Here is a 13,535-nt window from a genome sequence, read left to right as displayed (position 1 = left end):
TGGTTAGTCAGGTCATAATTTTGTTTCCAAACACCTTTAAGCTGTTCTCAACACGTATGGAAGGTGGAAAGTTACACTCCAATAGACTTTTCCTCCTCATCTTTCATACTTATCTGGGTGGACAACAAAAAGGTGTTGATTTTAGCATCTTAGGTATGGTGTTAGTATACATAGTAAATTGTTTTCTAATTTATTAAATTTGGGACTAGTTTCATGAGAAATCTTGAATCCAAGACAGACGGTTTAAAACTGGATTATTTTACCAATTAGTAATAAATATAACTGCCAGTCTACATAGATACTGAATTTAAGTGTTGGGTAGTTCTTACAGCTGCAATTTACATTTTCTAGTTTTCAGATATCTTTTTTTTCTTCTTCATACCAAGGTTTGCTGCATTCCAGAAGGGGGGTGAATAAAGCTTTCATTATCACCATCTTTTGTGAGCAAGATAAGAGGGAAGAACCTGCATACCAAATGAAGCTGGTATATGCAATATTAGAACATTGGAATGTTGGCAGCTCCATTGAAAACAATGGAGTGCTCCGGGCTTTTGCCCGCAGCAACAACATTCCAATCTCCTTTGTTCACAGCAGCAGCTGTGAACAAAGCCTCACGGAGCCTGAGGGGATTTTAATCCCCTCCGGTTCCATGAAGCCTTTGTTGTATTTAGGAGAACATTCTGCCCTCTAATGGCAGAATGTTCTAATAGCCTTAGAACCCGCCGTAGCGGGCTCTACCGGCTATCAAAGGCCCTCTCCTGTGTTAAAGGCCCTCGTCTTTGGCCGATACAGCCGGTAGAGACCGCTATGGTGGGTTCTAAGGCTATATTAGAACACTGGAATGTTGGGGGGCTCCATTGCAGACAATGGAGTGCTCCAGGCTTTTATTGGCTGGTAAAAGCCCGAAACGTCAACATTCCATTGTTCTTTGTTCACAGCTACAGCTGTCAACAAACCCTCATGGAGCCTGAGGGGATTGTAATCCCCTCGGGTGTCGTGAGGAATTTGTTTAATTAGATAGAATATTCTGCCACTAGAGGGCAGAATGTTCTAATAGCCTTAGAACCCACCATAGCGGACTCTACCGGGCAATAAAGACCCGGGCCTTTAACGCAGGAGCGGGCCTTTAATAGCCAGTAGAGCCCGCTGCAGCGGGTTCTAAGGCTATATTTAATCACAGAAGAGATTTCATGGTCAATACATTATCCTTACAGAGCTCAAGATTTCTGACTGCAGAAACTGGCTCAGGACACTCCAAAAGACCTGAGCCAAAAGGGAGAGTTTCATCCATTGAATTTATTGTTTACAATCAATCTTTTTGAATTTAGATTTTCTGGGATTGAGTTTAAAAGTTTTTTTTATTCAGCTCTACATTGCTTCTAAAGCAATTGATAAGTCCATTCCTGATTCATATGTTTTATCAGATAGAGTTATTATAAGTTGTGTTTCATTGACATAAACAATGTATAGTGACTTTAAATTGTCCTAATTGATGAGGACAATTATACATTTAAAAGATGCAGGGAAAGGGAGGAGCCCCAGGGAACATCCCAATTGAGGGTTTTAGGCTTTGGGGTAAAAGTACCTAATTGGACAAATTGAGTCCTGTCTCACAGAAACAATGTAATCCGTTAGGTGAGTCTCCTTACTGTGACACTATTTTCCAGATCTTGAATCAGGATGAGATGGTTGATGGTATTGAAGTAGGCTGTCAGGTTGTTAAAATTATTACATCTGGGCCTCCCCCATTGACCACCATTTAGCTGTTGCAGAAACCACCACTGACTTAATGGCCGTCTGAAGCCAGCCTGGGCTTCATTCAAAAGGCTATGCCTTCCTACAAAGTTTAGAGGTTGAGCTGTGACAGTTTAAAAAAAAAAAAAAAAAAGGTTTAGCTAAAATGTGATTAAAAAATGGGCCTGAAGTAGGAAATATTATCATGGCCCAAGGAAGATTTCTGTAGGCTAGGTCTATAGAAGTTATTTCAGTGATGTGGGATCAACTCCAGTTTTAAGGTAGACATTGATAATCTTGATAATAACTGGAGCTATCTGAGTCTTAGAAAAATGCACGGCATATGTCCATGGGAGGACCCAAGGCTTAATAATCCACAATTGTTTGCAGTCTGAAATCAAGAGGTACAAAAATGAACTGCCTAATTGTTCTTTTTGTTTTTACTAACAATCAAATCTGGGGAGGTTAATCCAACGTGGTCAGAATCCAGCCTGACTCTTATATTTTCCAAATCTTCTCTAATAATAGACACATTGTTGTGGGAAAAAATGGGTAACCTACCTAGCAATTCTTGAGGAGAGTTTATTACATCCCTAGATGATCCAGGGTTGTTATGAGACTCTACGGTTTTGAATAATTCATAAGGGGCATTTAAAGTAGAAGATATTTTGTTAGAATAAACTTTTTTGTGGCTCCAGTTAAAAAAAAAATGAAAACTTCTTTCACTGAGATTGTTGTTTTTGTCTTGCAAGGAATGAGATTTCTGCCAGCAAGCCTTAAGTTTTCAGAGTTTTCTTTTCTTCTGTGTGAGAACAGAGTTATACCGGAGGTAGAAGTCATCTTTAAAGGGGGTAGTTCCAAGCAAGGCTAGTTCAAGGACATTATTGAAATAATTTACTCGTTTTTGAGTGCCTCGGGTCTCACTAAGCATCAGTGAGTTTCAGCCTTTAGCCTCTAAGAGTCAGGTTGCACCTGTTTCCAGTTCTTTATTACTCATTCACCTTCTGAATTCCAGCATTAATATTTCGGAGAGTGCTGCAGCACCCCCAGCAGCCCTACTTCCAGCATCCAGGGTAGTGAAGTGCACCAGTAAGTATCTTGAATACGCCTTTTCATTCCTCTCTGCTGCTCTTTTAGCGTGTTTGTAATATAGGTACCCGGGACTTGTTTGTATCATACGTACGCACACGCACCACAGGCCTGTCCTCATCAGATTAGTACATTTGGAGCTGGAGTGCACAAGCCCGGTTTCTGGGAGTAACTGTTGTAAGTGGTGTACAACTCCTCAGGCTCGTTGGAGGTAGGCGTGCAGTAGGTGATGCAGAACCGCCAGAAAACGTTGAACACGTTCATGTTGAAAAAAGGCAATGAACTGGAGAAGTTTTATTTTTTTCTTCTGAATATTGGGTCTTTGTTCAAGCACAGAGCTTGGATTACGTTTTTCTTTATAACTTAAAGAGATTTTTGTTTACGTTTGTTTTACTGATTGCAATTTTGTAGCTGAATTTAAGTAACCCATTACACACGTGTGAAGGGAGACAGTTACATATGTTAACACACCCGAAGATGAAAAAATGTGCTTGCTTTTAAGAATAAACTGTAATTCAAATACAGCAGTAGCATGGAAGGTACCAACGAGGCCCATTCCACTTAGTCATTGTGTTAAGTTCCCTTTCAGTGGTCCACCGAGAAAACAGGAGTTGCTGGGCGCAGCTGTAGGGTGGTAATGGCTTTTACTCCTGATTCCAGGGGCCAGACTTACTATGGGCTCTGGGCTTTATCAGCTGGGCCAACTACTACCACTTCAGCTCAGTAGTAGCGTGTGGAGGTGGAGTGAGGGGTGCAGGGTGCTGCAAGATTTACACAGGTACAATGCAGAATTTATAGAGGTAGTCGACTCCGAATACACCCTACAACCTCAGTAAATGAATGTCCAGACAAATAGTTGCTGCTATGATAAAGGTAGCATTTATGTATGAACAGAGAGTGAAGAACGGCACACAATAAAATACCTATTCTTCATAAAGCTGGCATTCTAGAGTTGTACAGGCAAGACCCCGAGACCCACTCCCAAGGTTACTGACAGTCGTTATTCCCCATTCACATGAGGCTTGGCTCAGGTAGTAAGTACGAGTTTTTGAAATTACATGATGGCTGTCAAAGGCAGAGTCTCAGCGCCTTAGTGCTACAGTCAGAGCAGATTCCTATCAGACGATTCAGCATTGCGGTCAACATGAGTAGATGCCAGGCAATAGGCGGTTGACTCATCGCTTCAGGGAAGGCAACCGGACATCCATGGCACTTCTCTGGGTGGGCAGTAAGTTCCTCTGATCCAGGCTGTAGGTCTCAGGCAGCTTATTGTCTCTGATGGCAAAGTAGATGTTCTGGTGACACGAGTGGTTACCTGCTACACCTCATACTCGCACAAAGCAATGGCCCTTTCTCTTCTCCACAGCCCCTACCTGACATTTGAGGCAGACAGGTAGCAGCACACAGGGCAACTGCCCTTTCAGGTCACGGCGCTTCACGGGGCAACAGCCTTCCTCAGTCATAGCGATGCCCCAGGGCAACGGCCTTAATCTTCATGGTGGCCCCTTCTGGCATACAGGGCTGTCGACTGGAGTGGCACAATGGCAGAAGGCCTGATTGATGCAGGAGTCTTTTCCGTTCCAACATATGGGGTCTGTGAAGAGTAATTATTTTATTAGTGTCTAAACAAACCAAAACAAATTATGTTTAATTTGTTTGATCCATAAAAGATTAAAACCAACTCTCTTTTTTTCCTCTGTTTTTCAGATATTTTCTTGAGCCAATTCCCTTACTCTAGTTCTGAGTGCTCAGGTAGCTAGCCACTCTTTATTCCCCTTTGCCCTGACAAGCCTGTGCTGTACTTTGGGGCAGGAACAATGGCATCAAAACGTGCCAGTCCAAAAATCTCGATAGTGCAGTCACAGCGCAATGGTTGTTCCACGCCCTCTTCCTTGCAGCGCAAGCTAGGATAGGGCCAAAATGTATTTACCTTAAATGTTTACAACAATTCTTTGCCTCTTTCTAAAGGGGCACACTGCCCTTTAAGAATACAATTTGTAATTATTATGGTGGCTCAGAATTCAGGGTTCTCACTGGGGAGAGGATGTGGCATTATGGCCTCAGCTTGTGACTTTGGAACTGGGGATCAGGTTCCAGTCTCTGCCTTGGGTCAACATTCTGTGAATCTGGTCAAACTGCTTAATTTCTCCATGCTTAAAAGAAGGCTCAGACCTTGTGGAGTGTAACTGGCGCTCATGTGAAGCACCCCAATGCCCTTCAGCTCAGCTTGTGCTATATGAAACTACAAACAATGCCTAGAAGAGCTTTTTGTCCCACTGTCAAGAAGACCCCCCCCCCCCCCAACTCCTCTGTACCACTTCCTTTATACTTTCAACAATAAAAAACATTAAGTTACATAGAATACAGTTAAAAACTAAACATCTGCAACCGACAGTGTAAAGTTAGAGACCAGGGCATGTTTTAGTGGCGGAGGAATTCCTTGAGTCCAGAAAATTTACAAATTCACACTTGAGCATCTAAATCATGCAATAATGAGAACTCAGCAATTCACCACAGGTGGGTTTGCAGAAATTGCAGCATCAATGACGAGTGAATAATTTTTTTGAGAGCAAGGAGGTGAACATTACCTTCCTATGGTACTCATTTTATTAACTTCCGAAGGATAAAAAGCAGAGATTTAGATTAGTGCCTGTATGTTACAAAAAATACAAAAAAAGTACACAGACTGCTGCAGTTTTTACCAGATTTAATTTGTTTAAATCCTGGCTGTGGTATAACGAATTTGAAATTAATTTGATTGTCAAAATCCAAAGATTAGGGGCGGGTTGGCTTGACTTTTTTTTATTTTTTTTTATTTATTTTTATGTGTTGAAGAAAAGTTAGAAACTGCGTAAGCTGTCACTACAAGCGAAAGATCAATGTCTGTTTTTCTTTAAAAAGGTGTATCTGGCGAACAATCTAGGTTATGTGTATGTATGCTGTGTGAACTTGGAAGGTGTCTGTAATCTAAGTCTTCGGTCTGTTGTGAGAATCTATAAAGCAGTGGAATTTAAGGAATAACTATGCTGTCCAAGGTGTGAAGTTGGGATGTCTTTTCAGCTTGTATTTGTGTGATGGGAAAATGGTGTGAAGAATGAAGCCAATGACCGTTTTTAAAAGTGATAGAAAGCCATGCCAAAATGAATTCCCAGATTTTGTATTTCTCTCTTGGGGGTTCGCTGCATGGAGGGTGTCGGGCTCCTTCACTTTACAACTCTAGGCAGCAATTTACTCAATATTACTTCTTGTCAGACTGTTTTTTACCTTTTTCAGGGTCAAGCCTGCGAGTGCAAGCGCTGACGCATGCGTCTCGTGGGACTCTGTTGTATACACGAAAGGGCTTTGAGCCTGCTTGCTGCTCCCCCTTTGTTGGCTTCACATCACTCTTCTGTAAAGTCTCCTTAATTGGTCATTGCATGCAAAATGTAATTTCCAGTTCGATCTTTGGCGCATGGAGCAAGTGCAGATTAATTTGTTTTAATTAGTGTTGTTCCATTTTCTGCTCTGTGATTTGGGTACTATTTCTTCTTTCGTCTATAAATTGCCATAACCTGTGCACGCCCAGCATTTCAACAGGCACTGCTCCTCCGCTAAGGCGAAGGAGCGTCGCCCCCCGACAGCAGCAGCAGCTGCCAAACTTTTACAATAAAACGATAATAAACTATATTTATTATCGTTTTATTATAAAAGGGGCGGGGCCACAGGCTGTGACGAGCAATACTCCCTCTCAGTGCGCATGTATGTCTGGCTGGCCGTCTCGGGCCGGCCAAACACACACGCGCACTAGGCTCTCTCTAACCCAGCACTGCATTGCAGGGTTGGAGACAGCAGGCTGAGACTCCCACTCTGCCTTGGAGCACCCTGGCTGGGCACACCGACCAATCCGAATGCTGATGTTGCGCTGCCAGCAGCATGACAGCCGCGTTCAGATTGGCCGCAGGGCAGGCGGGGAGTCTGCGCCTGCAGCGAAGGTATGAGGAGCGGTACAGTGGTGGGAGCGACGGCGGTTCTGGTAAGTTTTTATTTTTTATTTTATTTTTTTATTAATTTTTCTCAGCCCTGCCCACAGCCTCCCCCCTTGCCATGCGCCGCAAGCTACTCCTGCATTGAAATGCTGCCACTCCTGTCCTCTGAGTCTGCTGCGCTCCTTGTATTGCCTGTTGTTCAGTATGTTCGTAAACTGTTATTCACAAATATTTTTAATGCCTGCGGGATGTTTTAAAGCAGCTGAGTCACGTCGCATGCCATTGAGGGAAGCCTTCACCTTTTTGTGCCCAAAACTCCACGGTAGCAGTTGAACTAAATGTTAAACAAAAGGAAAACCAAACCTGTTGCATTTCACTACGGTTATTTCATATGAGGAGGGGGGGGGTGCTATTTAAAATTGGTCGTGGGAGTGTAGGACCCAGGAGGATAACAGGGGCAGGGGGTTTATTTGTAGGCAGCTTGAAGCTATCCTGTCAGAGTTTTCATGCGAACGCGGTCAGAGGGAAAGGGTGTGGCTTCGGTACTCTATAGCTGGGCTTCTTCGGGGCAAGGAGAGCCCTGGATTTTTAATAACTTGTTCAGCCAGTGCCTCCGGTGTGTGGGCTGCCGTTCTCCTATCCTAGCAGATGCTCCTCGGTGCTTTCATCTCGTATACGTGTTCCTTTAATCTAGAAGGCATTTGCTTTCTCACCCTCCACAGAAGTTCTAAGGAAACTCTTTCAAGCACATGTGTATGACTGGGAATAGAGCTCATCCCGGTGATGTCTCTCTTGCTTTTTTTTACACTATCAGGAATATTTTGATGGCTTTTCTCCCAAACATATTTAATCTCAAAGCAGTTACGTTAAAAAACAGAAAAGCTTTAGATTTACCAGAAAGGAAGTTACTAAAGGTGCAGTCTTACATGTCATGTTCACAGTAAAGCCCCTGTTCGGAGAGAGGTGGGATAAAATGTTGCACCCTCCTTTGTCTAGATCGTATCTGCTCACTGCAATAGGCTGCTTCCCCTTGACAACAGTTCCCAGGAAAGCAGCATAAAGGAAGAGGGTCGGGTGTTGCATGAAGGCAACTGTTGAACACCTCCACCACGCTCCTCATCATATCCTGCTACCAATTAGCACCAGATTCCCCCTTGACTGCAAGGGCTATGAATGCAACAGCACTCACTCTGCAAAATTAGCATTCTGTAGGCAGGGGAGAGGGTGTGGTCTAATGGCCAGAGCTGTCGACTTTGGAAACGGGGAATCAGGTTCCATTTCCAGGACATCAGCTCGACATCCTGTGATTAATGGCATATGGGTTAATCTCCTGTGCCTAAAAAACACAAAAAATAATGTGACATTGAAGTCATGTAAAACACTGCATTGCAGTTGAGCCGAGTTCGTGCTGTATAAACATTGTTTAAAAAAAAAAAAAGCCAAAGCCTGTAGGTCTTGTCTGTGCAAGATCTTTTGGCTTTGTCAATGGTTCTTTAGGCTATGTTGTACAGCATGTCTAAAAGTTCAAATAAAAAGGGCTATGCACACTTATACAGTGCTTTTTTTTTTTTTTTTTTTTACTTCTAACCATGCTGCACAGCTCTACTATTTGGGTTTTTAATGTTTTCCTTGCCACGTTGTACAGCTGTGTGGCTGCTATGCAGCATGATTAAAAGTAAAAATAAAAAAGCACAATAAAGAGGCTAGCGTTGACTACATCATAGCACTTCTTGTATACCTTTAGCCATGCTGTAGAACAGCTGTGCTACTGTACAACATGGCTAAAAAAAAATGACAAAACCAATAGATCTGGTATAGGCAAGACCTATTGGCTTTGTCAATGCTTGTTTTATATTACTCTGGCTTTGCTGACTTTTCCAAGGCTGCTTTGAGAGCCCCATGTCCATTCACTGTGGAGCAAGAGCAAACAATTGCAGTGGTTCAGTAAAAAGTAATTACCCATTAGTACTAGCATTCATTCAGTTAGACATATTCAAATAAGTAAAAGGAGTTACAAAGGTGATGTGCAAAAAAAATTGGGGATAGTAATTTGTGATCGTAGCTGTTTTAGTAGAAACCATCTACGACTGTAGTTCACACTGTAGTAGACACTTCACATAGTCTAACCAGCTTTTGTGTGTTTTAATTATTGTATTTTCCAGAACCATTGACTCTCTGAAAGCTCCATTGTACGTTTTTAACAATTAAGGGGCATATTTAAGAGACTCTAGCTCCTCCTTGCGCCACATTAGCATAATTGTTTTTTATGCTAATGTGGCCTTTTGGGGCCAAAATCGCCGCCCATATTTACAAAGTGGCGCAATACTTGCGTTGCACCACTTTGTAAACCTTTGCACTACATTATGCCTGCGCTAGACATAATGGTGGTCATTCCGACCTAGGCGGGCGGCGGTTGCCGCCCGCCCGTCGGAAGCCGCCTGAATACCGCCCCGCGGTCAATAGACCGCGAGGGGTATTCTGACTTTCCCGCTGGGCCGGCGGGAAAGCGCCTTCCACAAGGAAGCCGGCTCGGAATCGAGCCGGCGGAGTGGAAGGCGTGCGACGGGTGCAGCAGCACCCGTCGCGCTTTTCAGTGTCTGCATCGCAGACACTGAAAAGCCTAGTTGGGCCCTGTTAGGGGGCCACTGCCGTGCCCATGCCATGGGCATGGGCACGGCAGGGGCCCCCAGGGGCCCCCGCGACCCCCCCTACCGCCATCCTGTTCATGGCGGCTTTCCCGCCATGAACAGGATGGCGGTAGGGGGGATCAGAATCCCCTCGGGCGCAGCGAGCTGTGCCGCCTTGGAGGATTCTAAGGGGCAGTGGAAAACCGGCGGGAGACCGCCGGTTTTCCCGTTCTGACCGCGGCCAAAGCGCCGCGGTCAGAATGACCAAGGGAGCACCGCCGGCCTGTCGGCGGTGCTCCCGCCCCCGTTGGCCCTGGCGGTAGAGAACCGCCAGGGTCAGAATGAGGGCCAATGTGTGCAAATGGGGTGTTCCCTCGTTCGGGGGCCGGAAAAATGGTGCAAGGAAATCTAACAGATTTCCTTGAGTCATTTTTTTCGGCACTTTTACGCCTGCTCAGAGCAGGTGTTAAAAGGGGGCACACCATTGTTTACAATGGTCCTCTATATACTCTGTAGGAGTAGCGCCAAAATGTTGGCGCTACTCTTGCAGCGTACATCAATAGCACCATAAAAAAAATTACGCTATTGCGCCCTACCCTGCGCTATGGTGTGCCCTATTTTAAATACGGCACGCACACATGGTGGCTGTAGGGGGTGGTAAAGAGCGCAAGAAAAGTGGCGCTGTACTGTGTGCAGCACCACTTTTCTTAAATATGTATCTGAAGAATACACAGGAATGATTCAGGGATTTTCGACAGATCAGTCAAACCAGGATATTGCTGCCTGTAGCGCTCCCTGTGCGCTGAAAATAGTCAGTTTCTAGGATATTTGCTGTGATTTGACACTAAGATGTGGTTCACCATGGCTGCCTTACCTTGCCTTATAAAACTCGGGGTCTTGGGAATGTGTCTTCTTAAGTCACATCTCAGAATGTTATGCTGAAATATAATGTTCTGTTTCTTCATTTAGCACATAATTAATGTATGAACCCTTTATAGGAGCAATTTTGGAATTTCCTTTGATATGACAATGTATACCTGAATACTCAGCCAAATGTTTTTTTCCTGAAAAGTACATTAAAAAGATATGGATGTGTTTATATTATCTCTGTGAGATGCATGTGTTCAATGACTTTCGCTTGTGCATTACTGACACCTGTTGTGCTCTTTCATGTCATGGAAGGTTGTCCCTGCCACTCGATATCTTATTGGCCACCTCTTCAGATTGCATTTGTGTCAACACACATTATTACGTGTGTTAAAGTGGAACTGCGTTAAAAACACTTTGTTTTCCCGCGTCCCCCTTTTAGCCTGCTGGTGCTAATACACTTCGTGCATGTGGTGTGCTAATTCATAGGGGAATGCGTGGAAACATTTTGCAATCTAAACGCACAGCTTGTACAGCCAAGAGCATATTTGTTTGTGGGACAGGTCTGGCTAGTAAAACATTTGATTGTTTGCACATGTGCACCTTCCCATGAGACTGCTTCGGAACTTTAGTCTGTTTGAGATATTAAGCAAGGGGAGGAGGGGATTCTCGTGCTGCTTCCTTGGACCAAAACCACTGTGATATCTCACATTCCTTTAAAAACAAATCTTCTTTCCTCTGGTGTGATGTTTTAGTAAGTGGCAGCTTTAGACATCTTGGGGCCCTTATGGATGATGCAGTACTAGACCAGCGGCAGTAAACCTGCGGCCAGCATTCTTCTAAAGCGCATGCCAGGGACACAGAAGGTCAAGTGGTTGGGGCTCCCACGCTATGTGAGGAAGTGGTCAAAGTCCGTCTTAGAAAGGGATGGTTGTCTGTAATATCCAATAAAATGTACTCCTCCACATTTGATGCAAAGACCGACACTGTTTGCACTTCGCTAGCCCAGTTAACTCCGCGTTTCTTGTTTTGCAGCGCAATCATATGCGTCGGATACGAGGAAGAGAACCGCCACGTGCTCCTCGTCAACGAAGAGGAACCAGACGGCGGCGATACGTTGAGCTGAGCGTGGGAGCGTGACGTGGCCCTGTCCGCCCTGCCTTATCACGCACGAGCACACGCGCCTTTCCTAGAAGCCACTCTAGCTGCAGGCAGGAGTGGCAGATAAAACATCCTGCAGAACACGTGCACTATAAATTAAAGGATACAAAGAATATGCTGCAGGGAGGAGGTGACGAATGTTTGATTCTGATCATCCACTTTTAGTTCTAACACTTCCAGATTGTACTAAAGGGAGAAATTCAAGGCGCAAATGTATTTTTTTTCAATGTCCGACAGCCACGCTGCTTCAACTAAGCATACTACGTTTTGTAGTTTGAAGACCGTGTTGGTGAAGGGAACATTGCGGTCTGCTTAAGCTATGCAAACAGAAAACTTTTTTTTTTTTAATTCAGTTGCACCGTAGCTTATAAAACATTCACTTACGGTTTACCAAACCTTTTGCGCACCTAACTCAAACTGGCGTGGATAAAAACTGTTACCTGTGGCCGCGCAGCCTGAGGTCCTGTGCAGATTAGCAGGCGCAGATGAAAAAATTACCAGGTATCTAGATTTTTTGCTGAGTTATATTTGGTTAACGGGTAGGATGATTGAAGTTCCTTACGCATGGTCACGGTATGTGGCAATATTCTCAGTCAGACCTTTGGGGTATTTCCAAACAATGGCCATTATTTCACAACCTTAATTCCACACCAAACTTTAGTTGCAAAAAATATTGACATTAAGTGCACAATTAAAAGGAGGAAGTGGCAAAAAATCTCCTTGATTTTCAAAAGGTTTAGAGGAAGAGATTTCACGCATGAAAAATCCTCTCGACTCGAAAAAAGAGATGAGGACAAAAAGATATATTCTAGCACACAAACCCTCACTCTAAACGTGGGTTGTACAAACTGCAGTTATTCGTCAGGAGTACAAGCTACATTGACTACTGTTCCTGATGTGGCAACAATACCCCTGTGGCTTGCATTCTTCAAAGAATACATTTTCTGTCAAAATGTGGTTGAAGTTCGTGGACCGGTGGTATCAAACAAAAACAACTTTTAAAGGTGCAGTGTTGACAGCAGAAAATATGCCACTTTGAAAACATACCTTTAGTTACTTCGCACACAGCAGGCAGACACGTGACAGTGTTTAGGCAAGCCAGTAAGCACTGGTTTCAGGATGCAGAAAAATACATCACACACAGCTGGTCATTTAATTTATTCCATGCCATTCAACATAACAACGCCCCAGTCAAGTGTAATTTGGAGAAAATGCCCATTGAGCAGTGCTTAACTTGTACTTATTGTTTCCGCTGCTGAGCACCGGCACTTATTTTTGAGGACCGGGGCTTATTCTTCTGCCTCAAGCATTTGCTGCGAGCAAAGGACACAAATGGGAAAGACGGATGAAGGTAAAAAACGAAAAGGCGTCACAAAGGGAGAAAGTAGAAAGCTGCAAGAGTGAGCTGAAGGGGCAGGGATTGGCTTTATATGGTATTCTGTGTTCACACATTTAATTGCAGCAGCTGCATGTTTAAAAGGAGGGTTTTGGGCACCGGCACCTTTTTATTTACAAATTAAGCACTGCCATTGAGGCATTTATTTATTAGTATTATTGAGGGAGGGACTGGTCCTTCCTGAACAGTGGCACCTCCCACATGGGTCGGACTGGGACATACAATAAGCCCGGCACTAAAATAAAAGTGGACCACGTTAGCGAATCAGACACTTAAAAACGTGACTCACGTTTCCAAATCAGGCCAGTTTTTAACTTGTAAAGACATGCTGAATGTGTATTTTGAAAGGGTGGGAGAGTGCATTCGTTTGTGTCTGAGCAGGCAATATTGGTGGTAATATCAGAAATCAACAGTAAAAACCGTCTCACCTAGCTGTAAAACAGGCCCACAAACTGCTAAAAAACCGGCCCACTCACTAATGTGTTAGGTCAGAACATCGGGTGCTGTCTGATTGTCCCAAAGGCAAGTACGATGCCCCAAAGGCAAGTACGACCCTGCCTTCTTCTCACATTTAGTCCTGCTAATAAGTACTATGTTACGTCCTCTATATTTACAGACATTGACAGATGTACACGCATCTAAAGGTGGTCCGAGGGCAGAGCAAGTGTAGATGATTAACGAAGGTGCCTCTCGTAT

At 44.0% G+C, this 13,535-nt stretch overlaps 1 protein-coding gene across 1 annotated transcript in view; it reads left to right on the top strand.

Moving 5' to 3' along the window:
* The window catches only part of LOC138248537 (lysosomal proton-coupled steroid conjugate and bile acid symporter SLC46A3-like), a 195,554-nt gene extending 183,989 nt beyond the window's left edge, over window positions 1-11,565 (top strand). Inside the window, exon 7 of the mRNA XM_069202201.1 lies at window positions 11,318-11,565. Within this exon, the coding sequence (XP_069058302.1) occupies window positions 11,318-11,408 (91 nt within the window). The 3' untranslated portion in view covers window positions 11,409-11,565. The remainder of the gene's footprint in view (window positions 1-11,317) is intronic.
* The last annotated feature ends 1,970 nt before the right edge of the window (window positions 11,566-13,535 follow it).

This window comes from Pleurodeles waltl, chromosome 8 (genome assembly GCF_031143425.1).
Source record: "Pleurodeles waltl isolate 20211129_DDA chromosome 8, aPleWal1.hap1.20221129, whole genome shotgun sequence".
NCBI lineage: Eukaryota > Metazoa > Chordata > Amphibia > Caudata > Salamandridae > Pleurodeles > Pleurodeles waltl.
Note: the sequence above shows the minus strand (reverse complement) of the source record. Positions and strands in the feature narration are given on the sequence as shown.